This window comes from Heterodontus francisci, chromosome 7 (genome assembly GCF_036365525.1).
Source record: "Heterodontus francisci isolate sHetFra1 chromosome 7, sHetFra1.hap1, whole genome shotgun sequence".
Taxonomy (NCBI): Eukaryota; Metazoa; Chordata; class Chondrichthyes; order Heterodontiformes; family Heterodontidae; genus Heterodontus; species Heterodontus francisci.
The window spans coordinates 30,625,174-30,651,959 of NC_090377.1; the positions used below are offsets into that span (position 1 = coordinate 30,625,174).

The 26,786-nt window shown below is 43.1% G+C and overlaps 1 protein-coding gene across 2 annotated transcripts in view; it reads right to left on the reverse strand.

Moving 5' to 3' along the window:
• Positions 1–26,786, reverse strand: part of LOC137371916 (activin receptor type-2A) — a 194,259-nt gene that overhangs the window by 32,019 nt on the left and 135,454 nt on the right. Inside the window, exons 2-4 of one of the 2 annotated variants that reach the window (XM_068034971.1) lie at positions 18,740–18,947; positions 18,425–18,534; positions 7,610–7,764 (exon numbers count right to left, since the gene is read on the reverse strand). In XM_068034971.1, the coding sequence (XP_067891072.1) occupies positions 7,610–7,764; positions 18,425–18,534; positions 18,740–18,947 (473 nt within the window). Of the gene's footprint in view, positions 1–7,609; positions 7,765–18,424; positions 18,535–18,739; positions 18,948–26,786 lie in introns of those variants that run through there. The other variant, XM_068034972.1, reaches the window with a different exon arrangement.

Genomic DNA, 26,786 nt, shown 5'->3' on the forward strand with positions numbered 1-26,786 from the left:
TTTTTTCAATGTGCAGCATTGATAACATAGACCTATATGAGCGATACGTAGTCCAAAAATATAAGGGAAGTGAATCAAAAGTTTATATTCAGAAGCCCATTTAAACTATGTTAATATAGGTTTTCTCATACTTTTTTTTAAAAACACTAATTCCAACTAGTTACCGATTTTTGTAAGTGCTTATAGTTCGCATCCTTTTCAGTTAAATAGAAGTTCTAACATTTTTAAGGTCGTAAATTCCATTTCAATGGGTGAAAACTCAGGGAAAATACTTTTTTCTTTTTACATTTCATATGATTTAAAAATGTAAAATGCAATATACAAGTCACAACTTCACTATAGTTTTGGAAGTCATCAAAAACAAAGCTGCAGTTTAACATACTGGCACAAGCAATTGTTCAACCAAACTAAAAGTTACAGCTGTTACTGAAAGTAATTTCTGAGGAATCTATACTTCCTGAAAAAGTTATTAAACAATGCCTCGATGCAGCATTAAACAAAAACGGTGCCCGTGTAAAAAGCACTCAGGCAATGCCAGTAAAAAGATCCGCCTTGAGTACACGTGCAACTCATATTAATTTGAGCACAGTAATTCACTTTCAGGCCAATTATGCCACAACCTGTCCCTACATCTGACTGAGAATACAATTAAAACATCGGGCTGGAGGCGGGGCTCCCAGCACTGGGCCAAAATGGCGTGGGGTGGGGGGGAAACGGCGCCTTGGCCTTTCAGTGTGACCGCCACCCCACCCCACAGCCCCCGGAGCACTCCGTCGTTTTTCTAATCCCCATTCCTTTAAAGACAGGGATCCTGCCTCCAAGAGCTGCCAGCCAATCACAGGGCCGGCAACTTAGTAGTACTGGCAGCGTCACCGGGAGCAGTGGCCACAGCCGCTATTGCACAGGCCTCAGACCCAGGCCTAGCCTGGAACCCGGTACCTCAGGTAAGTGGGGTTAGCGGGGCCAGTCTGGAAGGCCCTGGCGAGGGGGTTTGGGGGTGGTTGCAAAGCCTGGGGGCAGGGAGGTCCTGGGAGGTGATTTGTTTCCCGGCTGGGGCCCTCTGTGAGCCACAGACTGCCCACAGAGGAAGGACCCACCCCCACCTGCCAAACCTGCAGGGAGGGCACCTCATTTTACAAGGTGCCCTCCACATGTGGCAGAGCTACCTTTCGCCGTTGGTTAGACCTGGGAAGGCAGTGGCGTAGTAGTATTGTCACTGGACTAGTAACCCAGAGACCCAGGGTATTGCTCTGGAGACATGGGTTCAAATCCCAACAGAGCAGAAGGTGGAATTTGAATTCGATTAATAAATCTGGAATTAAAAAGCTAGTCTAATAATGGCCATGAAACCATTGTCGATTGTTATAAAAACCCATCTGATTCACTAATGTCCTTTAGGGAAGGAAATCTGCTGCCCTTACCTGGTCTGGCCAGCGATGCCCACATCCCATGAATGAATAAAAAAGATCCCGGCGACGGCAGGAAGAGGCCTTTAAGTGGTCGTTAATAGGCTACTTAAGGGATTCAACTGGCCTCTGTGCTGGAAGGCCGTCATCGGCCTATCCCACCCCCAGTAAGATCACTTGGCGATGGGCCCTCCGCCACCATGCCGCCCCCTGACCTTGCCTAAGGGGGGGGGGGGGGGTCCATAAAATCAAGCCCATAAAGTTTAGAGCTTGGAAACAAATTCATCTTAATTGAATAGTAGATACGTTTCTTTAAAGGAATCATCCACTGATTGGAGCCAGTATTTTTTTTTTATTAATCATTCCGAGGAAGTGGGCATTTGGGTATGACCTGAATATATTGCCAATCTCTAGTTGCCCTGGTTTTGTAGCGATTTGATAGATCACTTCAGAGAGCAGTTAAGAGTCAGCCATGCTGATGTGGAGATTGCAGACACATATAGGCCATACTGAGTAAAGAAAACTAGATTCTGTACCCGAAAAGGATTATTAATGAGCCTGTTGGGATTTTATGACAGTCAGCTTCATGGTCATTTTTACTGATGCTTGCATTTTACTTCCAGATGTTTTAATCTGAATTCAAATTCTCAGATTGCCATGGTGGGATCTGAACTCTCATTCTCGGAATTATTAGTCCAGTAACAAAAGCATATTCACCATCATACCCCCAAGAAAAATTAATTACATATATTCACAGCACAGAAACAGGCCATTCGGCACGTGAAAATTGACATGTTTTCGGATGATGTCACCAAGATATTTGGACGCATTATTGCATTAAAGATGCAATTACAGGTTGTTGTTATTTAATACAAATTTAGGTAACTGAAATAATTGGATATACAATGATTTAGAGTGTCGATTATATCCATACCCCAAAACTTAAAGAAATCCTAATCCTGATGTGTGCAATGCTTCCAGTAAAGGGTATAATTTGCAATTTGGACTGGGTCACCTAGAAAATCTAGTTAGGCCATGTCCTACACTGCTCATCTTGCTAAGTAAACTAAACTTCCAGTATCAATAGTGTCCATCGATGTAAATACTAAAAGGACCGTCTCACCTACATGACAATGGGAGTGGTAAAATGAAACAGGTGGAGAGGGCTAAGGACTTCTGTAAGTGTTGGAAACAGATTTTAGATCGGTTTTTGATACGCACTCAGGTTCAATAGCGTCTGCATCTCATGTTCAGGAATGTGCACGTACAGCCCAATATCTAATCATGTGAAAGCAAAGTGTGGGGGTATAACTGGGACTTATTTCTTTCGCACATGCCCTCATGTGCACTTCCACAATATTTCAGTAGATGGACTAAAACATTTACTGAGACAAAGCCAGATACAAATTGTTAAGCTGCATTATTTTAAAGAAAGCAAGTTAATGCACAGATTGAGTTACAATCAAAGCTGAATTTAATTTCAAACTCTACCTTTTGAAGAAAAAAAAAGTAGTAAACCACACCACACCATCCCATATTAGTGAGCTAACAACTTTTCCTGGTCAGCCTTCTGATTAACCCTGTGTTTGAACTGAGGCGAGTTTTCTTTTGCCACCTGGGCTCCCTTCCCAGACTAAAATGGACCAACTAACCACATGTCACCTTGCCTCGTTTCTCCTATGCTGAGGAAGTGAGACATTCCTTAGACCAACCTCTTTTCTGCTCAGGAATATACTAGTAAGACTGTCAACCTATCACGGAGTATATTCTCATCAGACTACTTCCTGATGGGTATCCCAAGAATACTGGGCTGAATTTTATGCTGCCCCAGCTGGTCGGATGGTGGACTGGGGGCAGTGGAAAATTGAGGAGGCTCCGGAATGCCTACCTCCCCGCTTCCATCTCCAGCCAAATTTACGGCGTCGGGCAGGGGGTTTGAAACGGCCCGCCCGCCCGAGGCCAATAAAGGCCCCTTAAGTGCCCACTTAAGGATCCTCGACCACCTCCACGGGTATCTTACCTGTGGCAAGCGTGTGTGCTGGGGATGTGAAAGGCCACCGAGCGACAGCTGCCAACCTTTCCGCGCCTGGGGGGGGGGGTGCATGGCACTCAGACACAGGGTGCCCAATTGAGGGCTGCTCCCACCTCCCAACGCACCCGAGACCCAAGATACCCCTCCTCCCCCACAAACAACCACTCCAGCCTCACCAGGGAAGGACCGATCCCCCTGATGAGGCAAGCCCAACTTACCTTCCCTCCAGACTCCCTGGCGTCGGCGAGGCTGCAGTCCCAGCAGTGGCCACCGCTCCCGGTGGCTCTGCTGGGACTAAGAGCTGCCGGCCCGCTGATCGGCCGGCAGCTCACTGAGATGGGACCTCCTCCCTCAAGTGGGTGGAAATCCCGCCTCAGAACAATTAAAGCCCGGAGACTCGTAAAATGCAGGATGGATCCCCGGGCTAGGCGGAAATGGGTTCACCACTGACTTTCACGTCGGTGGCGAATTCCCGTCCGCCTAAGGTAAAATCCAGCCCACTGTCTCATGGATGACCTACAAGTGAGAGATTGAATTCTTAATGTTCCTGATCACTGTGGAAAACAGTAAGGATAGCTGGCTCATTAACTCATCAATCCCTTCTTTGTTTTAGTGGCTGTAAGGAGAATTTTAAACCTGTGACCTGACTACTTTAAAACTCAGCACTTCAAAGTAACTCATTTCCAAACTCTGCAAGAAAAGTGGGGAAAAAATAAAATCCTGAATTGAGACATTTACCTTGGATGAAAATGCACTGAATTTAGACAGACCATTGTTCTATCACTATAGCTATATAGCATAGTCATAGACTTAATTTAGAAATTGGTATTTGGCACAGAATTTACATAGACATTGCAAAGTTAAAAAGTCAAATCTAAACTTTGATAAACTTAGCTGAAGGAAATAATTACATTCCTACAAATAGAGAATTAATTCCATGCAACAAGATCAACTGAATGCATTTCACAAACAGTAGAGGGCACTAACACTTTACAATACGAATCCTCAGAAATGACTAAATTCTGGTAATTTGTTTTGCAGCAAAGATACATACACCAGTCTATGCTTTAAAAATTACATTATTGGCAACCAGTCCTGACAAAGCATCTACATTTGAAATATTAACCAAGTCTTCAGCTTAGAAATGACAACGATCCTGCTGTTCCAACACTTAAATATTTTCATTTCAGATTTGGCATTTTTTTTCTTTTTAATTATAGCCTGAGTCTTAATTCTGTTGGTCTTGCTTTAAAGTGGTAGTACCTTCACATGAATGTATGGAGTGCTAATACTATTACTACAATTATCATCATTTACAAAGAACCCAAAGAAGGACAAACAAGGCTGAACAAAGACAGGGAAGCTTAAGATTGTGTCGGCTCAGTATACTAACACAAGGCTGGATTTTGTATTCCCGCCGCCGTGCGGAACATGGCAGCCGTCCCCCATGGGACCACCACACCGTTGTGATAACTCGGCCGGTGACCATTTTACATATTCATGGCAGCTGCCCCCACCCCCAATCATGTGGCAGGGCGGCCTTGGCGTTGCCATGAACAGCGTCACCTGATGCAGGAGCTGGCGCATTTTTAAAAGGTTGCCAACCCTGCATTTACTCTGTGCATTTTTTTTTTTCAGCATCAGGTTCCTGAGGCTAAAAGTCTGTGCACTTCAAAACGTTACTTCAACTGCAAGCAGCCCTCCAGGCATCATTTCAACAACGGCAAATGGACGATCAAGGGTGGCCCCAAAGTGGAGTGATGCCTCCATGCTTATTCTCCTCCACCCTCAAGGCAACAGCGGGAGGTCCTTTTCCCCAGCGATGGCAAGAAGAGGTATTCCTGTCTGACCAAGCAAGCCTGGACGGAGATTGCAGAGGTGGTGAGCAGCCATGGAGTCAATCATTGAAACTGGGTGCAGTGTTCTAAGAGAGTAAATGACCTTCTTTGTTCAGCCAAGATAAGCGGCACGTTTCCAAATTGCTCAGTGTGATCTCATTGTCTTCACACAGTATGCCACATGGGTGCCACTGCCATTTCAGAGACAGGGAGGTCAGGCAGCACATGACTGGCTGCATATATGAATCAAGTCTCCCTCATTAGTACCTCAGAGCACATCAGACCCATGACAGGATCAGTCCGTATGCCAGACCAAGCATCCCCCAGGTTTTGATGAAGGGCCCATGTTGGTACAACCGTGATGTTGACGTTTTCCAATGTTCAATATCTTCAACCTTGCTCTTTCAGGAGAAGAGGGCCCACAACAGCAGGGAGGCGCCCAGGACCGGAGACAGGGTGCCGACCTGAGGACGCTGGGGGGAGTGAACACCTGGGACTGGTGCAGTATGAAGGAGTCATGGCAGTTGCCTGGAAAGCGGGCACACACTTGCAGGAAGTGCTTCCTGTGGTCGCACACAAATTGGACACTAATGGAGTGAAAGTGTTTATGAAGGTGGCTGGTTTTTCCATGGGAGCCTTGATGGCCACATGTGTGCATTGATGACACCTTACACCTGTGGTAATCCCACAACGGCCCCAAATCCAACAGCCATCTTGGCCTGACTCTCAGGGTCTGTCCAGAAGCGGATATAGTGGCAGGCCCTCCTGTACACCCAGGTTAATAGAGCTGTTAAGAAGGCATATGGTGTGTTAGCTTTTATTAGTAGGGGGATCGAGTTTAGGAGCCACGAGGTCATGCTGCAGCTGTACAGAACTCTGGTGCGGCCGCACCTGGAGTATTGCGTGCAGTTCTGGTCACCGCATTATAGGAAGGATGTGGAAGCTTTGGAAAAGGTGCAGAGGAGATTTACTAGGATGTTGCCTGGTATGGAGGGAAGGTCTTACGAGGAAAGGCTGAGGGACTTGAGGTTGTTTTCGTTAGAGAGGAGGAGAAGAGGTGACTTAATAGAGACATATAAGATAATCAGAGGGTTGGACAGGGTGGATAGTGAGAGCCTTTTTCCTCGGATGGTGATGGCAAACACGAGGGGACATAGCTTTAAGTTGAGGGGTGATAGATATAGGACAGATGTCAGAGGTAGTTTCTTTACATAGAGAGTAGTAGGGGCGTGGAACGCCCTGCCTGCAACAGTAGTAGACTCGCCAACTTTAAGGGCATTTAAGTGGTCATTGGATAGACATATGGATGAAAATGGAATAGTGTAGGTCAGATGGTTTCACAGGTCGGCGCAACATCGAGGGCTGAAGGGCCTGTACAGCGCTGTAATGTTCTATGTTCTACAAAGCATCAGTGACCTTCTTTATTCAGCGGTGCATTGCGGATTGAGAGCGCCCACACGTCACCAATTGATCCATGGAATGATCCACAGGCGTAGAGGTTTAGGGCCACAGTCACTTTGAGGGCTGCAAGCATAGGGTGACCACTAAAGCACATTGGATACAGGTCATTATTCAGCAGTGCGCATAGCTGTGTGATGGCCTCTCCGGTCATCCACAGTCGTCTCTGACACTGGTGCTCAGACATCTGGAGGTATGTCCTATGGACTCACTGGCACGTGTGGGCTACTCTGCGCCCTGCTGGCTGCTGCTGCTTGCGTCTGGGTTGATTCTACTCAAGATGGTAAGGAGAGAATAAAAGAAGGCTTTGCTATTATTCATAGGGTTGTTCTTTTGAGGTTGGTGACAAAATTATGTTAATAATAATTAACCAATTTAAACTTACATTAAACTTTCGACTATATAGACAATGATTACACTTAAGATAGCATAGGAACAGGAAAAGGCTAATTAAGCCTGCTCTGCCATTCAATGAGATCATGGCTTATCTGTATCTTAATTCCATCCGCCTTGGTTCCACATCCTTCTATCACCTTCAAACCCAGTTACAACCCAGGTTAAGAAGATGAAAAAGAGAAGGTTCTAAAGGAAAAAAATAAAAAAAGACAAGTGTGTCGATGTCAAGAACTTTCGCTCCTGCTGCAGAGCTCTGCTTAATGGTAAGACCTATCATGAACTTGGACCCCAAGTTCAGCATGCCAATGATTTTGTCACTTAATGACTGGAACTCCATACCAGAACGCTCAATAAGCTTCAAACAGGCAAAGACCAAGGCCAGGTGCATTAGTCTGTAAAACTACTCAAAGTTTTGTACATTTACTTTTATAAATAAGAGTATGCTAAGATGTAACAGATAAGAGGACATGGAGCCATACCTGAGTTGGAACAAGTACTGGTGGATATGCCAATTTGTGATGCCTATACATCCAGAAAGAGAACAGCACAACTACAGCAAATCCCATGATGGGTACCAGTGAATAAAGCAAAATGTTGAACAGTGGCGGCCTCGGTGTAACCGGATTTGATGTTGCTGCGGAGGAAAGGAGAAAATAGTTACGAGTTTTGTAGCAAGCGAGTTACGTCACAGCCATACCCCCAAACAAACTCTAAAGATTTAATCACTTCACTAAGAGCTCTAGTGCTGGAGTGAACTAGGTTTGAAACACTATTTAGAAATAAAAATATTCAATCCTCCCATTTCAATTACTGTACATGACTCCAGTTATAATATATTTACAAACCAATTGTGAACCTCAGATACTAAACTTTAGTTATTTACCTCCAACAGAGACAAACAATTTATTATAACATGACAATTCAGTGAACATCAATACATACAGAGCACAGCACACCCATTTTAGAATCTAAACCAGGATCTAATGCATGGAATTTAGTTATTGAAAGTTTTATTGAAAATCTGATACAAAGTGATTTTAAGGCAATTGCTGATGTTGGTCCAAGAAATAGCCATAGCTCAGGTGTGGGTGGGCTCTTACTTTACTAAACAGTTCCTGGAATATCACATAACATTCAAGGAGCCATTTAACATGAAAGCAGATTTGGAGTTTATGGTTTAATTCTAGGCAAGATGCTGGAATAAAACACATCCTTAATCTGACTAATAACAATTCCTCAGCAGCAGGGCAGGATTTGATTCTCATTCATGGTATCCATTGTTCTTTTGATCCCAATTTAGAATTAATTTGCATACATAAAGCACTTGCTTTTGGGTGAGAGGGAGATAGAAAAGTGAGGTGAGAACCCAATGCTGGGTTCAAAAACCCACAATTTCAATTGCCAAAACTCTTCCCACAAATCCACTATTTAACTGGAATTAGAAAAGCCAAAAAGGTAAATAAAATCAATTCTGTACTTTTATAGGAGAAAACTAGGTCCTACACTTTCTGAAAATCAAGAATAATGAAATTTCACAAACAAATCATCTTAAGAGCTAAACATTTCAAGTGATTCGGCACCAGAATAACTCTCATGCAGACTAAAATACAGAATTAAACTTTAGCATATCTGCTAAAAGTGCAATTATAACAAAGTGAGCCCTGACAACGCAGCCCCGCGCCAACGTCATCGGAGTGCTCCCAGCTTCGCACACGTGCAGAACGGACTCTTGCTGTCAGTATGGTACTGCGCACGCGCGGCCTAAGTCAACACCTAGCTTGCCTGGACTAATTCATGCACATGCATTATTCTGCTCGCTCCCCCCCACTTCACCCCCCCCACCGCCCCCCCGTCAACCTGTCGGCCACTCGCTTCCCGCTTCACTGCCACCCACCCACCCCCCACATGCTGACCGGTCAGCCACTCGCTCCCCGCCTTGCCACTTCTCCCCCCTTTGCTAGGCTCCTTGCTCCCTCCTGAGATTTCCGTCTCTCTTCCCCGCACGGACGAAGTGGGGGAGAGAGCGAGAGTGACAAGATAGGCAGGGGAGAGGAGGGAGACTGCAAGTGGGAGGGAGCGGCATGAGGGAGCAAAGAGCAAAAGCGTGAGGGAGCGGAATGCAAAAGCAGGAGGGAGCAGGGAGCACAGCAAAGGGGAGGGGGCGAGGCAAGTGGTTAGGGGGGGGGGGGGGGGGCGGCACAGTGGTTAGCACCGCAGCCTCACAGCTCCAGGGACCCGGGTTCGATTCTGGGTACTGCCTGTGTGGAGTTTGCAAGTTCTCCCTGTGTCTGCGTGGGTTTTCCCCGGGTGCTCTGGTTTCCTCCCACAGCCAAAGACTTGCAGGTGATAGGTAAATTGGCCGTTGTAAATTGCCCCTAGTGTAGGTAGGTGATAGGGAATATGGGATTGCTGTAGGGTTAGTATAAATGGGTGGTTGTTGGTCGGCACAGACTCGGTGGGCCGAAGGGCCTGTTTCAGTGCTGTATCACTAAAAAAAAAGCAGCGAAGGGGGAGGAAGCGGCGAGCAGACGGGTGCAGGAGGCATTGGCGAAGAGAAGCGCAGGATCGGGGTTCTGTTGAGGGTGGAATGGAGGGGGGTGTTCAGCGCCACTGGGGATTTGATTTTCATTTGTTTTTGTGATAATTTGAGCAGTGCCATCTTTATTACTGGCAGCTGCCAAAAATGTCAGACAGCGACGTTTCAGTGCATAAGGCTGCATTTGCGCATGTGCAAGTACCGCACCTCCTAGTGTTTGCGTTGTCAGCAAACACAGCCTTATAACAATGCACACTGGTAACACAAATCTCAACCAAGCCATCACTTCAAAATTTGAATTTTCTCATAAATCTAGATACTGAAAGGAACGTCAAGTCCCCCATTTAAAAAAAGGAATCGGATAACTCCTAGTAATGAAAAATCAGATGTTACAAAGTTGAGAAGTTCAGCATGCTAATATTTATCCACGTTACAGGCTCTTGCTCAAATGGACTATGTTGTTACCATAAGCGGGCCATATCCCTTATCAATCAAAAATCTGTATTTTGCGCTTCCTGCCTTGCAGATAATAACATAGCCTAGGTCCAAATATTCCTAATTGCAGTTTTCTTTCTTTCTTTCTTTTGGGCCTCCTTATCTCGAGAGACAATGGATACGCGCCTGGAGGTGGTCAGTGGTTTGTGAAGCAGCGCCTGGAGTGGCTATAAAGGCCAATTCTGGAGTGACAGGCTCTTCCACAGGTGCTGCAGAGAAATTTGTTTGTTGGGGCTGTTGCACAGTTGGCTCTCCCCTTGCGCCTCTGTCTTTTTTCCTGCCAACTACTAAGTCTCTTCGACTCGCCACAATTTAGCCCTGTCTTTATGGCTGCCCGCCAGCTCTGGCGAATGCTGGCAACTGACTCCCACGACTTGTGATCAATGTCACACGATTTCATGTCGCGTTTGCAGACGTCTTTATAACGGAGACATGGACGGCCGGTGGGTCTGATACCAGTGGCGAGCTCGCTGTACAATGTGTCTTTGGGGATCCTGCCATCTTCCATGCGGCTCACATGGCCAAGCCATCTCAAGCGCCGCTGACTCAGTAGTGTGTATAAGCTGGGGATGTTGGCCGCTTCAAGGACTTCTGTGTTGGAGATATAGTCCTGCCACCTGATGCCAAGTATTCTCCGAAGGCAGCGAAGATGGAATGAATTGAGACGTCGCTCTTGGCTGGCATACGTTGCAGTAACCTACTCAAAAGAATATATGTGCAATGTCCAGTCTTCAGTCAACAGAAAATACCATGTGCAAAATCAGATTTGTACAGGCTAACACTACATTTATTCATACATGAAATATATAACAAAAATTATACCAAATAGCCCAATGAATATACACAGAAGACCTTGAAATAGTCTATCCTTTTTCAAGCTTCCCTTCATCTCAAGTTACAAAAAGTCCAGCAAATAATTATTCCAGGATCATCTTTCATGACTTCCTTTGTGGTATACTTAAATGCCGACTAGCAACTAGAGCTCCTAAATTTTTCAGAAATCTAACAAAGAACAGGATGCAGAAAAATTCATTTCTCTTACACGATTTGAAAGTGGAAGGGTCAATCAATCATGATCAAAACAATACTCTACTGATGTTTGAAAAAAAGGTACAGATTTTCATAAAAATTCTACAGAGCTTAGACCATCATAAAGCATGGAATGCTAATGAGAAGGTGAACAGAGTTTAGAATTGTAGCATCATCCACAGGATAGGTCTGTGACACCTGCTGACTCAGTTATCAACTTCATAACAAACTAAAATGCACAATCCACACCTAGGTTAAATCGTTGTGGCTGAGAGATAAAGCATCTCTGAGCAATTATTTTAGCAGATTCATTTTATATCTGGGTTACCCCAATCTTTAAAACAGGACAAAAATTTCTGCAAGTCATATTCTGGTTTGACCAGATCTCTCAAACAAATGTCCAGACTCAAGTCTGTTAGCTGTTACAAGATTAAACGCTGTTGTGGATAATTAATTAACTTCAAAGAGATTTAACTAATTATATCAATTTGGATGGGACGACCACAGTCATCAAAAACTCAGAACAAAGCACTTTTCCTAATTAAGTCATGACTAATTGCAGCTGGTATTTTAATAGCACAAATTTCACAATTTTACAACTCTTCTATTACCGAACAACCCAGCCTAGAAAATGAACCAATAATTTAACTATTGCAATTAAAACTGCAAAAATCTTAATTATACAATGTAACCGCCTAGCACCCAAATGAATTAATGACATGAACATTGTACATTCAAGAGCAAACATATTTGTGATTCAGCTGCTTAAACAGATACTGTACAAATTTTAAAACTATCAGTATTAATTAAGTTCTATAACTCAAGTTGATTTATGGTCTATTATTATTGGCTATCCCTCGCAGGTGAGGATGATTGTCTTTCATGAGTCCGAAGATGGCTGATGAGGCCAATTCGGCATCTAAAGACCTTATGGCACGTACGGCATTTGTTGCCATGTGGGATGCCTGGTCGTGTATTATTAGTTCAGGTCATGGCTTGTTCCTTTCGTCGCTCTCGCTTTTCCTCTATTTTTTCGTCGTTGGGTCTCAAAATGCTGGAATCCTTCCCACAGACTCTGCCTCCATCTGGTTCGGTCCAGGGCGATTGTCTCCCAGGATGAAACATTGATGTCAATGTTGTTGTTGGCTTTCAGCACATTCTTGAAGCACTTCTGTCCTCCTCTGGTGCGTCTGCCCTGACTGAGCTGGGAGAAGTCAATCTGCTTTGGGAGCCTGGTATCTGACATCCAAACGATATGACTAACCTAACAAAGATGACGGCAGATAATCATAGCCTCGATTCTCGTGGTGCCTGCTTGTAAGAGGACACTGGTGTTAGTGCGCCTGTCCTCCCATTTGATATGTAGGATCTTGAGCAGGCAGTGTTGATGATATGACTCCAGTGCTTTGAAGTGCCTCCTATACATTCTCCATGTTTCAGCCCCATTCTGTAAGGTAGGGATCATGACTGCATGGTAGACCATGAGCTTGGTTTCAGTTTTGATGTCGCGATATTCAAACACTCGCTTCCTCAGGTGGCCAAAGGCTACACCCCTGAAGCATAGCAGAATTCAACACAACCAACCAAATCAAATTACAAAAGTAAAGTCATTTAGAACTTTTAACACAGGAAAACAAAAATTGCTCTTGCCGTCAAAGTACCAATGATTATAAATTATGATCAGGAATAACTGATGCCAAACATGCATAAGCACTTTCCAAGATCCAATATCACAAGGACTACCCTGTAAAAATTATTTAGCATTTTCAGAAACCTACAAATGTAAACAATACAACTTCGAAGTTGAATGTTTCTATGGTAGAATGTGTTTATTATAAAGTACTTTTGCTTCTCATAATATTTTTATCAACTAATGTATCTTCCTTGGTTTTGCTCACAGAAAGTTGGAGAATAGATTAAGTTTTCCATACCAGCACTTCTGATATGTCTTCCTTTTTCCTCAACCAACATTCCCTCTCCCACCATGGTCGACAGGGCCCTCGGCTGTGCCCATCCTATTTTCCACACTACTGCGCTCACCCCTTCACCTCCCTCCCAGAACCATGATAGGGCTCCCCTTGTCCTCACCTTCCACTCCACCAGCCTCCATATTCATCCACCGCCATTTCCACCATCTCCAGCATGATGCCACCACCAAACACACCTCTCCCTCCCCTCCCGGCATTCCAAAAGGGACCGTTCCTTCATCTATATCCTGGTTCACTCCTCAAATCACCCCAACACCTGTTCCTCTTCCCACGGCAACTTTCGGTACAAGCACAGGAAATGCAGCACATGCCTTTTAATCACCTCACCATCCAAAGTCACAAACACTCCTTCCAGGGGAAACAGTGATATATGTGTACTTCTCATGATGTTGTCTGCTCTAACTTAGGGAAACTGCTTTATGGAACACATCCATTCAGTGCACAAATGTGCCCCTGAGCTTAAAATTGCCTGTCATTTTAACTCTCCACCTTGCTCTCAAGCTGACCTCTCTGCCCTCTGTCTCCAGCAGTGTTCCAATGAAGCTCAATGTAAGCTCGAGGAACAGTACCTCATCTTTCCATTAGGCACTTCACAGCCTTCCGGACTCAACACTTGAGTTCAACAATTTCAGACTGTAACCTCTGCCCCAATTTTGTTTCCTTTTATAGGGTCATAGGAAATAGGAGCAGGGGTAGGCCATTCGGCCCGTCGAGCCTGCTCCGTCATTCAAACAGGTCATGGCTGATCATCTACCTCTCCGCCATTTTTTCCCCCACTATCCCATGATGTTGTTAGTATTTAAAAACATATTGATTTCTATCTTGAGCATGCTCAATGATTGAGCTTCCATAACCCTCTTGGGTAGAGAATTCTTTGCAGGTTTGGGTTGACTCTTGTTTTTCTCTCATACAGCAGCTGTTGATCATGCTACCAATCACAACTCCTCTACACAAATCTATTGTTTCTTTATTTGTCCCATTGTTACTCCCTTTGGCCTTGCACCACCAACTCTTTTGCCATTTAATCTCTCCTGTCTTCCACCTTCTCAGAGAGCATCCTTCTTTCTTTTCCCACTCTCCCGCCTTTCACTTACTTAAAACCTACTACTATTCTAATTTTTCCCAGTTCTGACCCGAAACATTAACTCTGTTTTTCCCTCCGCAGATGCTGCCCGACCTGCTGAGTTTTTCCAGCATTTCTTCTGTTTTTATTTTATTTGATTTTTTTTTTACAAAAAAGGACAGGTACCTTACATCACCTAATGCGCAGCATATTATTCTACCGCTAAGATGTCACTGTAGATTAAATTTTTTAAGCCGCAAGAGTTAATGCTGTGCATTTTCAAGGTAAATTAAAGACCAACTGTTCCTAGAACCTAGAAGAAACCATCAGGAAGGGAGTGGCTTTTCTTCACTGAAATCTTTATGTACAAAGTTTGACAGCATCCCCAGAGGTGCTCATACAAATAATAAAAGCAAAATACTGCAGATGTTGGAAATCTGAAATAAAAACAATGAGTGCTGGAAATACTCAGCAGGTCTGGCAGCATCTGTGAAGATAGAAGCAAAGTTAACATTTCAGGACTGCGACCTTTCATCAGGGTTCTGGATCACAGACCTGAAACGTTAACTTTGCTTCTATCTTCACAGATGCTGCCAGACCTGCTGAGTATTTCCAGTACTTTTTGTTTTTGTGCTCATACAAGTATCTGTGTCCACTTTTTCAGAACGTGCAACACAGCCAGGTATTTGTATATAGATGGATGCTCTGCAGCCAACAGACTGGCATAAAATAAAAGTAGATTTATTTCCAACACCAGATATCAGATATAGTCAAGGAATGTATTTGTTTGCCAGTGGTAAAATGAAATTGAATTACTGAAACACAGCAAAAGTGCTGAAAGCAGAAGAGTCATAAAACTGTGCAGAGACTTACAAATGAAAACCACGAAGAGAAATACTTCCTTCCTTTGACTTAGTGGTACCATTCTTGCCTCTGACGAAACACTGTAACGTCAGTAATGCTGTCTTCAGATGAGACATTAAACTGAAGTCCGTCTGCCCTTTTAGGTGAATGCAAGAGATCTCATGGCACTATTTGAAAAAGAGCTGTGTCCTGGCCCAAATTTATACCTCAACCAACACCACAAACAGATTGTCTGGTCATTACCTTATTGCTGTTTGTGGTACCTTGCTGTGCTAAAACTGGTAGCCACATCTCCCTACAACAGTGACTACACTTGAAAATTCACCAGTTTTTCCCTTCCTCTCATCCTCACCAGGGACCAGAGGTCATGAAAGAGGTTATATAAATGCAAGTTCTTTATTTTATTTTTACATGATGTCGAGCTAGTCAAAAAGGAGGCTCAAATGCAGATCAAGCCATTAAAATCACTGCAAGCTGGAAGCAGACTACAGGACTACTACAAGGGAGAAAAATAGCTTGAAGGCAGTGCACAGCAATTTTATTTGTATAGTGTTTGACACACAAGATGAGCAAATGGGAAAGATGCACTGAGTTTCAATATGAATGATAAAGCTTAGCATTTAAAAAAAATATATAAATCCAACACTCCAAATGCAAGGTATGAACATAAGAAAAAGGAACAGGAGTAGGCCACTCAACCCCTCGAGCCTGCTCCGCCATTCAATAAGATCATGGCTGATCCGAAAATAGTTTCAACTCCACTTTCCTGCCTGCCCCATAACCCTTGTAGATCAAAAATCTGTTCTAACTCAGCCTTGAGTATATGACCTAGCCTCCGTTGCTCTGAGAGAGAATTCCAAAGATTAACAACTCTCAGGGAAGAAATTCCTCATCTGTCTTAAATGGGGGAGAAGATTCCTCTCAGCATCTACCTTTTCAAGCCCCCTCAGAATCTTGTATGTTTTAATAGGATCACCTCTCATTCTTCTAAACTCCAATGGGTATAGGGCCAAACTGCTCAATCTTTCCTCATAAGACCTCTTCATCCCAGCAATCAGCGAATCGTCTCTGAACTGCCTCCAATGCAAGTATATCCTTCCTTAAGGACGACCAAAATTGTACACAGCACTTTAGGTGTGGTGTCACCAATGCCCTGTACAGTTGTAGCAAGACTTCCCTGCTTTTATACTCCATCCCCCTTGTAATAAAGGTCAACATTCCATTTGCCTTCCTAATTACTTGCTGTACCTACATACTAATTTTTTCAGATTAATGTACGGCGACACCCAGATCCCTCTGTACCACAGCATTCGGTCGTCTCGCTCCACGTAAATAATATTCTGCTTTTCTATTCTACTTACCAGAGTGGACAACCTCACTATACACCATCTGCCAAACTTTTGCCCACTTACTTAACCTATCTATATTTCTTTGCAGACTCTACGCCCTCCTCGCAACTTGCTTTCCTATCTTTGTATCGTCTGCAATTTTGGCTACAATACACTCTGTCCCTTCATCCAAGTCATTAATATAGCTTGTAAATTGCTGCGGCCCCAGCAGGGATCCTTGTGGCACCCCGCTAGTTACAGTTTGCCAGCCTGAAAATCCCGACCCCTCTGTTTCCTGATAGTTAGCCAATCCTCTAGCCATGCTAATATATTACCCCCAACACCATGAGATCTTATCTTGTACAGTAACTTTTATGTGCCACCTTATTGAATACCTTTTGGAAATCCAAATACACTACATCTTCTGGTTACCCTTTATTCACCCTGCTTGTTACATCCTCAAAGAACTCTAAATAACTTTGTCAAATACGATTTCCTTTTCATAAAACCATGTTGACTCTGCCTGATTACATTATGATTTCCTAAATGTCCTGCTACTACTTCCTTAATAATGGAGTCTTGCATTTCCCCAATGACAAATGTTAGGCTAACTGACCTATAGTTTCCTGCTGTCTCCCTCCTTTCTTGAATAGAGGTGTTAGATTTGCTGTTTTCCAAACCGCTGGGATCTTTCCAGAATCTAAGGCATTTTGGAAAATTACAACCAATGCATCTACCATCTCTGCAGCCACTTCTTTTAACACCCTAGGATGCAGGCCATCAGGTCCTGTGAATTTGTCGGTCTTTAGTCCCATTAGTTTTCCTAGTACTTTTTCTTTAGTTATAGTGATTATAAGTTTCTCCCTCCCTATTGCCTCTTGATTTTCTACTATTCTTGGGATTTCTTTTGTGTCTTCTACTGTGAAGACAGATATCAAAAAACTTGTTCAAGTCTATGCCATTTTTTGCTTCCCATTAATTCCCCAGTCTCACCCTCTAAGGGACCAATGGTTACTTTAGCTACTCGCTTCCTTTTTACATACCTGGAGAAGCTCTTACTGTTTGTTTTTATATTTCTTGCTAGTTTACTCTATTTTAATTTCTCCCTTTTTTTAAGTCATCCTTTGCTGGTTTCTAAAATTTCCCTAATCTTCTGGCCTACCACTAATCTTTGCAGCATTTTATGCCTTTTCTTTCAATTTGATACTATCCTCAACTTCCTTAGTTAGTTACAGATGGTTCATCCTTCTCATAGAATCCTTCTTTCTCAATAGAATATATCTTTGTTGAGAGTTATGACATATCTACTTTAATGTCTGCCACTGCTGGTCTATTGCCTTACTTTTTAACCTATTTTCTCAGTCTACTTTAGCCAACTGCCTTCATACATTTGCAATTGCCTTTAGGTTTAAGACAGTTTTAGACCCAAGCTTCTCACCGTCAAACTGAATGTGAAATTCTATCATGTAATGATCACTCTTCCCGAGAGGATCTTTTACAATGTGACCATTAATTTATCCTGTCTCATTACACATTACCAGGTCTAAAGTAGCCTGTTCCCTGGTTGGTTCCACTATGCATTGTTCAAAGAAACTGTCCCGAGTACACTCTATGAACTCATAAGCCCTCAGTATTTCTTGATTTATACTCAATCCTACAGTGTAGTTACTGTTATGGGACCCATAAACTACTCCCACCAGTGACTTCTTTCCCTTGCTATTTCTCATCTCCATCCAAACTGGCTCAACATATCTTCCAAGCCAAGGTCATTTCTCATTACTGTACTGATTTCATCCTTTATTAACAGAATTCAGTTTCCTTTCTTACATCTATTGATAAACATGCACAACAGACTAACCTATTGCTCAATTACATTGAAACAAAAATTTAACATTTTAAGATTTGAATTTCAGATCACTCCTTGCATCTTTTTGTTCATATTAGCCATTATCTAAACATTTAAATGTAAAGATAAGGAAGATAAAACCTACATGGTAGATCCTGAATGACTGGGACATAAAAGAACCTCTCATTACACTTGCTGCCTTCACAGCAACAGAAGAACACTTCAGGGCTTTCTTTTGTTTCGACACATTCACCCCTACAAAACAAAATTATACAGATTTCTTTGACATTTGTTCACAGCCAAGTGGTTACAATGGACCTTAATTTTTTTTTTTAAACTTACTTTTGCTGCAGAATGTAAACTTAAGAATTCTGCACTTCTAAAATTCAAGAGCATTGATAAGACCTTTTTCTAAAAAGTGAATATGAAAAGATAAAAACAGCACAATGTTATTGCGTACTTGTCATAGCAATTCCAATCGTCCAGCCAACAGCCTCGTTTCACAATTTCTATAGAGCCAGAATTGTTCTTCCACGTAGCAAAACAGTGTCGTCGTTTATCTTTTTCTCCATCACAATGCTCAATTCCACTCTCATTTGTTCGATCTTTCTCCCAATCTGCATTATAAAAAATGCATACTTGCTTCTCAGATCGACCAAGTATAGCACCTAAAAGAAAATTAAAGTTGGATTTGATATGATAAATTTGAATTTTTAAAAAAAGGAAACATAACATTTAAATAAAAATCAACTGCATGTCACAAACACTGGATACTATCCCCCCAAAAATACAATCTAGGGCAGTTAAAACAGTGGTACATTGAGGACTGTTTTATTCCTCATTGAAGTTGCTAATTTTTTTTTGCACTGTAAGTCACAATTAAGGCTATGCAAATATGGAATGATCATATTGATGCATTATCACAAGAAATGAAATTACAAGGACATCAAGTAAATAAGAGACAAAATATTCCAGTTCACGCATATAAAAGAAAACTAAAATGATCACACGTCTTCAATTCTGCAACCTTACATAAAAACGAACCATATTGCATCTAAAGTGCACCATAAAGTAGTGCTACAGCCACGAGGGATTAATTCCACTATGAATTCCCCATCTTTGTGTATGTTGTTAAATGTCTCATTATGATAATTCCTAGATTTTTAAACTCATCTTTTCAAAAAAAAATTTTAAAATATTTTTCACAATATTTCAGCTTCTACCTTCACTCAACATGCATGTCCCAATCGTTATTTTGTTCCATGTAAAATTTTAAAATGGGATTTGATTTTAGTGCTCTTCATTTCGTGGTTGGTTGTGAGAATTCTTTAATGTGATTGACATAATTGCAGCTCCATGTTGTGAATCCATATTAAAAGAACGCTACAATCAACTGCATGTTGCAAGTTTTAAAATTCTCACCACAGATATCACTAGATCTTTCAGCGTCGCTTTCTTAAAGGGTCAGTGGTGAACAGCATTGCTTTGCTGATGACAGCAAAATCCTGGCCCTTGTCTACTATTTTGACCAAAAGAATCATGTGGAGAAATTAGCAGACAGGATAAATGAAATAAAATTAGGAAGGGACCTGCATGTTCCTGTGAGGAAGGAGGATAAGTTTGGCAAGTTTCGGGAACCTTGGATAACGCAGGATATTGTGAGCCTAGTCAAAAATAAAAAGGAAGCATTCGTAAGGGCTGGAAGGCTAGGAACAGACGAAGCCCTTGAGGAATATAAAGACAGTAGGAAGGAACTTAAGCAAGGGGTCAGGAGGGCTAAAAGGGGTCATGAAAAGTCACAGGCAAACAGGATTAAGGAAAATCCCAAGGCTTTTTATACGTATATAAAAAGCAAGAGGGTAACTAGGGAAAGGGTTAGCCCACTCAAGGACAGAGATGGGAATCTATGTGTGGAGCCAGAGGAAATGGGCGAGGTACTAAATGAGTACTTTGCATCAGTATTCACCAAAGAGAAGGACTTGGTGGATGATGAGTCTAGGGAAGGGAGGGCAGATAGTCTCAGTCATCTCATTATCAAAAACGAGGAGGTGTTGGGTGTCTTCCAAAGCATTAAAGGTAGATAAGTCCCCAAGGCCTGATGGGATCTACCCCAGAATACTGAGGGAGGCAAGGGAAGAAATTGCTGGGGCCTTGACAGAAATCTTTGCATCCTCATTGGCTACAAGTGAGGTCCCAGAGGACTGCAGAATAGCCAATGTTGTTCCTTTGTTTAAGAAGGGTAGCAAGGATAACCCAGGAAATTATAGGCTGGTGAGCCTTGCGTGTCAGTGATAGGGAAATTATAAGAGAGGATTCTTCGGGAGAGGATTTACTCCCATTTGGAAACAAACAAACTTATTAGCGAGAGGCAGCATGGTTTTGTGAAGCGGAGGTCATGTCTCACTAATTTGATTGAGTTTTTTGAGGAAGTGAGGAAGATGACTGATGAAGGAAGGGCAGTGGATGTTATCTATATGGACTTCAGTGAAGCCTTTAACAAGGTCCCTCATGGCAGACTGGTACAAAAGGTGAAGTCACACGGGATCAGAGGTGAGCTGGCAAGATGGATACAGAACTGGCTCAGTCATAGAAGACAGAGAGTAGCAGTGGAAGGGTGCTTTTCTGAATGGAGGGATGTGACTAGTGGTGTTCCGCAGGGATCAGTGCTGGGACCTTTGCTGTCTGTAGTATATATTAATGATTTGGAGGAAAATGTAGCTGGTCTGATTAGTAAGTTTGTGGACGACACAAAGGTTGGTACAGTTGTGGATAGTGATAAGGATGGTCAGAGGATACAGCAGGATATAGATTGGTTGGAGACTTGGGCGGAGAAATGGCAGATGGAGTTTAATCCGGACAAATGTGAGGTAATGCATTTTGGAAGGTCTAATGCAGGTGGGAAGTATACGGTGAATGGCAGAACTCTTAGAGGAGTATTGACAGGCAGAAAGATCTGGGCGTACAGGTCCACAGGTCACTAAGTGGCAACGCAGGTGGATAAGGTAGTCAAGAAGGCATACGGCATGCTTGCCTTCATCGGTCGGGGCATAGAGTATAAAAATTGGCAAGTCATGCTGCAGCTGTACAGAACTTTAGTTAGGTCACACTTAGAATATTGCGTGCAATTCTGGTCGCCACACAACCAAAAGGATGTGGAGGCTTTGGAGAGGGTACAGAAGAGGTTTACCAGGATGTTGCCTGGTCTGGAGGGCATTAGCTAAGAGGAGAGATTGGATAAACTCGGATTGTTTTCACTGGAACGACGGAGGTGGAGGGGCGACATGATAGAGGTTGTCAAAAAGTTATGAGCGGCATGGACAGAGTGGATAGTCAGAAGTTTTTTCCCAGGGTGGAAAAGTCAGTTACTAGGGGACATAGGTTTAAGGTGAGAGGGGCAAAGTTTAGAGGGGATGTGCGAGGCAAGTTCTTTACACAGAGGGTGGTGAGTGCCTGGAACTTGCAGCCGGGGGAGGTGGTGGAAGCAGGTACGATAGCGATGTTTAAGAGGCATCTTGACAAATACATGAATAGGATGGGAATAGAGGGATACGGTCCCCAGAAGTGCAGAAGGTTTTAGTTTAGGCAGGCATCAAGATCAGCACAAGCTTGGAGGGCCGAATGGCCTGTTTCTGTGCTGTACGGTTCTTTGTTCTTGTGAGTGAAGAGGGTCGTTTTACTCCTGAGGGAACCACAACTGCAAATCGCTTCATGGACCATTAATTTCAAAATAAAAAAAAACATATTATTTACCTTCCAGTAAGGATCTAAGATTCGTGAAAGAGACTTCAAATTTCAGTCGGAAATTAATCCTTAAATACTTCCTGCAATGTAAATTTTTTTTTGTGCCAACAAATTGTTCCGTGTCAGACGAAGAAAGAAAAATCAACTTACAATCCAATATTTTTCCCCACACAAATCCTATCTTTTCATGCAACAATTTTCCAAAAGCTTATTAATTGCGCATGCTGACTAAGTTTAGCTCTAACCAGCATGTACCCAAGAACAATTAGCCTCCCACCTGATAACAGAACCTTGTGGTCTTAAAGACCAGCTGAACACAATAATTCATTGGGCATAACATGGGATAATATTCCTATTTTCATCATACAATGCATCTTCCAGCTTATATGATTACCACCACAGGATATAAAAAATACTTAAGTTTGTATATTGCACAATTATTGTGAATTATTGTGCAACCAAGAATTTTACTTTTATGAAGATGAGCTTCATTTCATATCAGAAGGTATACTAGAGTAAGCAGTGCAGTGGACATGGAAGTGCAAATAGGAAGCAACTTTGCTGGTAAGACAAAGCTTCCCAGTATGTTAGCCATTAGCTACATGTAGTGAATTGGCAATCCAAATGTGGTTAATTGCATTTTTGATTGGTAAATTTAAAAAAAAGTAAGACACTTGCACTGCCGCTGTACTTGCTTAAAGCCTTTTACATCTCTAACCTTTTTCCAGTTCTGATGAAAGGTCATCAAACTGTTCCCCTCTCCACAGATACTGTCGGACCAGCATTTTGTGTTTTTATTTCAGATTTCAAGTTTCCGCAGTACCATGTTTTTGTATTTGTTTAATTCACTGCCACAACTTTTCGAGCAACGCTCTTCCCTCCGATGGGATCTCTGTTAATCTTTTTATAATTGGTTCATCTTCAGTGCTGTTTCCTTTCATGTGTTTGATCCGATATTCACCAAATTCACTTTCACAGCCCTTTCCTCAGCAACCGTCTCCACATAGGTTTCAACTGAAATCCCACCCTTCATGTTTTGGATCTACTCATGGTCACAGATATCTCTAAGATATTCAGCATTCCTTGAACCACAGCTCTCTCCACATACAGAGTTCTAGGCTCTGTCATACACCACCCTCACATACACCACATACTCACCCTCTACCTCCCTCCACAGCAGCACCAACTCACTATCACAAAGCAGCCCTAGTAAACAATTCCATTTCATCCTTTGCATCATCTGGCACTTTGAAAAAACTTTTCTCTTTTTAGGGGTCAAGGATCACAAGCTTCAACAACTCTTGGATACCAACCACACCCCCACCCCCCAGATCCTTACTCACCATCTCTTTCATCTGCCCCCATTCCTCCTTTCAATCTCACCCTTGCCATGTTTGCACTACTGTCTCTGACCTTCCCCTCTTTGATCCCTAACAACCAGCCCTCAAATGCCTTAGCTTCATTCCCTTACATCCCCAACTCAATAAATTTCAAGCTCAGCACAATACAAAGTTTTTGTTTCATTGCCTCCACGCACAATTCTTTGTCCTTTATGCAAGAGTCTTCATTGTTCTCGTTCCATCTGGACCTCTCCATCTGGCCTCTTAGCCCCTCCAGATCTTTTCACTGATATCACAATGGCCGTTCCCAGTCATCTCAATTTCTCTGCTCCCCTCACTCACGCTAACCTACCTCCTCCTGAACTTGCAGCACTCCATTCTCTCAGGTCCAACCCTAACATTATCAATTAAACCAGCTGATAATGTTCAGAAAACCAAACTCCACCTTGCAGAGGCTGGACATCAATCTTTGACACCACCTCCTATCTCTCCCCCTGGACCATGATCACACCAAACATCAAGCTATCGTTTCCCACAGTGAACCTAGTCCCCCAACTCACTTCTACTGCCTCCAAGATCCACAAACAGGACTACCCTGGTAGACCCATTGTTTCAACCAGTTTTTGTCCCATGCAACCACTTTCTTGACTAGTTTTCTTCCCTTGTCCAATCTCTTCCCACACTCTCCCGTCAGTTTAATGGTTTTCTGGCCCTAACTATCTCCTTTTCACCACAGGTGCCCAATCCCTCCACACTTCCATCATGCAACATGACAGTCTGAGAGCCTTCTGCTTCTTCTTTGAATGGATGTCCAACCAGTTCACATCCATCATCACCACCACCACTCTCCCTCTGGCTGAACATGTTCCCACATTGAATACTCCTCCTTTGACTCCACTACCCATATGGGTCCCAGTTATGCTTGCTTTTCCTGAGATACATGGAACATTCTTTGGTCCAGTCCCACTCAGGTCCCTTCCCTCCCTCTTTCTCCAGTGCACTAATGACGATCAGCGCTCCTGCTCTAGCTCCAACTTTCTTCCAATTTCCACCCTTCCCTCACCTCACATGGTCCATCGCCTCAACATCTTTATTTCTATTTCTGGGGTTAGGCTATCAACCAATATTCACTATAAGCCCAGTGACTCTCCCAGCTACCTTTACTATACTTCCTTCCACTCCCTCTTGTAAGGACTCTATCCATTCTCCTAGCATCTCCCTCGCATGTGTTTTGGCAATGCCACCTTCAATACCAGTTTTCCTTTCTCCTCAAAGAGGATTCCCCTCCATCCAACAAGGTCCTCGACTTTGTTTGTCCCATTTCCCACACTTCTGCGCTCATCCCTTCCTTTTTCTCCCAGAACTACGATAGGATCCCCTTCGTCCTCATCTTCCACCCAACTACCTGCACATTCAACGGATCATCCTTCACCATTTCTGCCATCTCCAGCATGATGCCACCAAATACATCTTCCCCTCTCCTGCCATCATTCTGAAGGGACCCTGATCCATTCCTCAATCACCCCAACACCCCCACCCCTTTGCAATAAGGAAAATCAGAAGAAACCTCTTTACCCAAAGAGTGGTGAGAATGGGGAACCTGCCACCACAGGGAGCGGTTGCAACAAATAGTCATTTGGTACTAAAGAACTTGAGCATTGGCTGAAAATAGAGACATGTTATCGAAGCTTTTCGTCTTGCACTCACCAGGACAAATCTGCAAGAATACCAATATAAGGGAAAGCAACAACTTTATACTGTATGAGAAGAGTGTGCTGACTGGTTGACAAGTGAACTCTGATTGATAGAGGTGTTGCCATGGAGAAGCACCAGTTTATGGTGACTGACAGTTAATTGTCAAGCTTTGTTTGAAATTTTAAACCAGGCAGCTTGACTGTGATTGGTCAAAGCATTGCCCGGAGAAATGAACCAGCAAATGGCCGTCACTTATTTTGTTTAGCTGAAACAGGCGCAAATCTGCGTATATGTTCTTTCTGTCTGCAAAGAACGGGCCCTGCGTATTAATATATGTAGCTTCCAGTACGCAAATGCGCCACTCTGCGAGCCCTACTGACCATCTTAAATGGCTATTAGCGTAATTCTTAGTACAGTGAGGATTATTTAACAAATGTTGTTCAATCGCAGAATCACATCTAAAGTTTGATACTGCGTTTTGAATTTTGCAAGCACGAGCTGGTTTGGTACAGCCTGTACCATGACTGTTGCGAACCAGTGGAAGGGACATGTTGTTTGATACAATCAGTCTTTGGGATGTACAGCCGACATACCTACCATCACACTGACAATGAATTCATATATAATGTTACTCATTCGTGTGATAGGCAGGACGTCTTTTTGGGTTCACGGCAACATCCTGTTAGTGGCTACCGCATAGTAGAAGCATGAAAAAGCTAGCTTCACCAGCTAGCTTCTCCATGGCAATACCTCTATCAATCAGAGTTCACTTGCCAACCAATCAGCACTCACTTCGCATACAGTATAAAGTTGCTGCTTTCCCTTACACTGGTATTCTTGTGGATTGTCCTGATGAGTGCCAGATGAAAAGTATAGATGCATTTCAAGGACAGCAAGACAAGCATATGACGGAGAAGGGAATAGAGGTTACGATGATAGATTTAGATGAGGAAACATGGCAGAAGGTTTGAGTGGAGCAGAAACACCGGCATGGACTGCTTGAGCCAAATGGTCTGTTTCTGTGCCTTATACCCAATGCAATCCTACGTACGCATCCGATTTAGTTCCTATACAAGTGGCAGGATGCAACATTTGTCCTTAACCTCCTCCCATTGCACCTGCCAGGGTCCCAATCACTCCTTCCAGACTAGACTGAAATTTACTTGTACTTCTTTCAATTTAATATATTTAATATTCTCTGTACATTTGGAGGACCAAACACAAATTAGGTGACTGCTTTGCGGAACACCTCCGTTTGGTCGCAAGCATGACCAAAAGCTTCTGGTTGCCTGTCATTTTAATTCTTCACACCACTCCCACTATGACCTCTCCATCCTGTCTCCTACACTATTCCCAACGAAGCTCAACATAAGCTCAAGGAACATCTCAGCTTTCGAATAGACACTTTGCAGCCTTCCAGGCTCAACACGAGTTCAACGGATTCAGATCTTAACTGCGGCCCCGATTTTTTCAGGCTGCAGATGTTAGAAATACCACTTTTCCCCATTACTTATCCCATTATCTTCTCCTTTTACCTTGCGTCATCATCCCTCTTGAATTTTAATCTCTCCTGCCTTTCACCTGACCAGAGACCTTCTCTTTTGTTCTTTCCTCCCCACCCACTTCCCCTGCCTCTGTATTTGCTTAAAACCTGTTACATCTCTAACTTTTTCCAGTTCTGATGAAGAATTAACTCAGGGTCGTCCAACGTACGGCCCACAGGCCAGGATA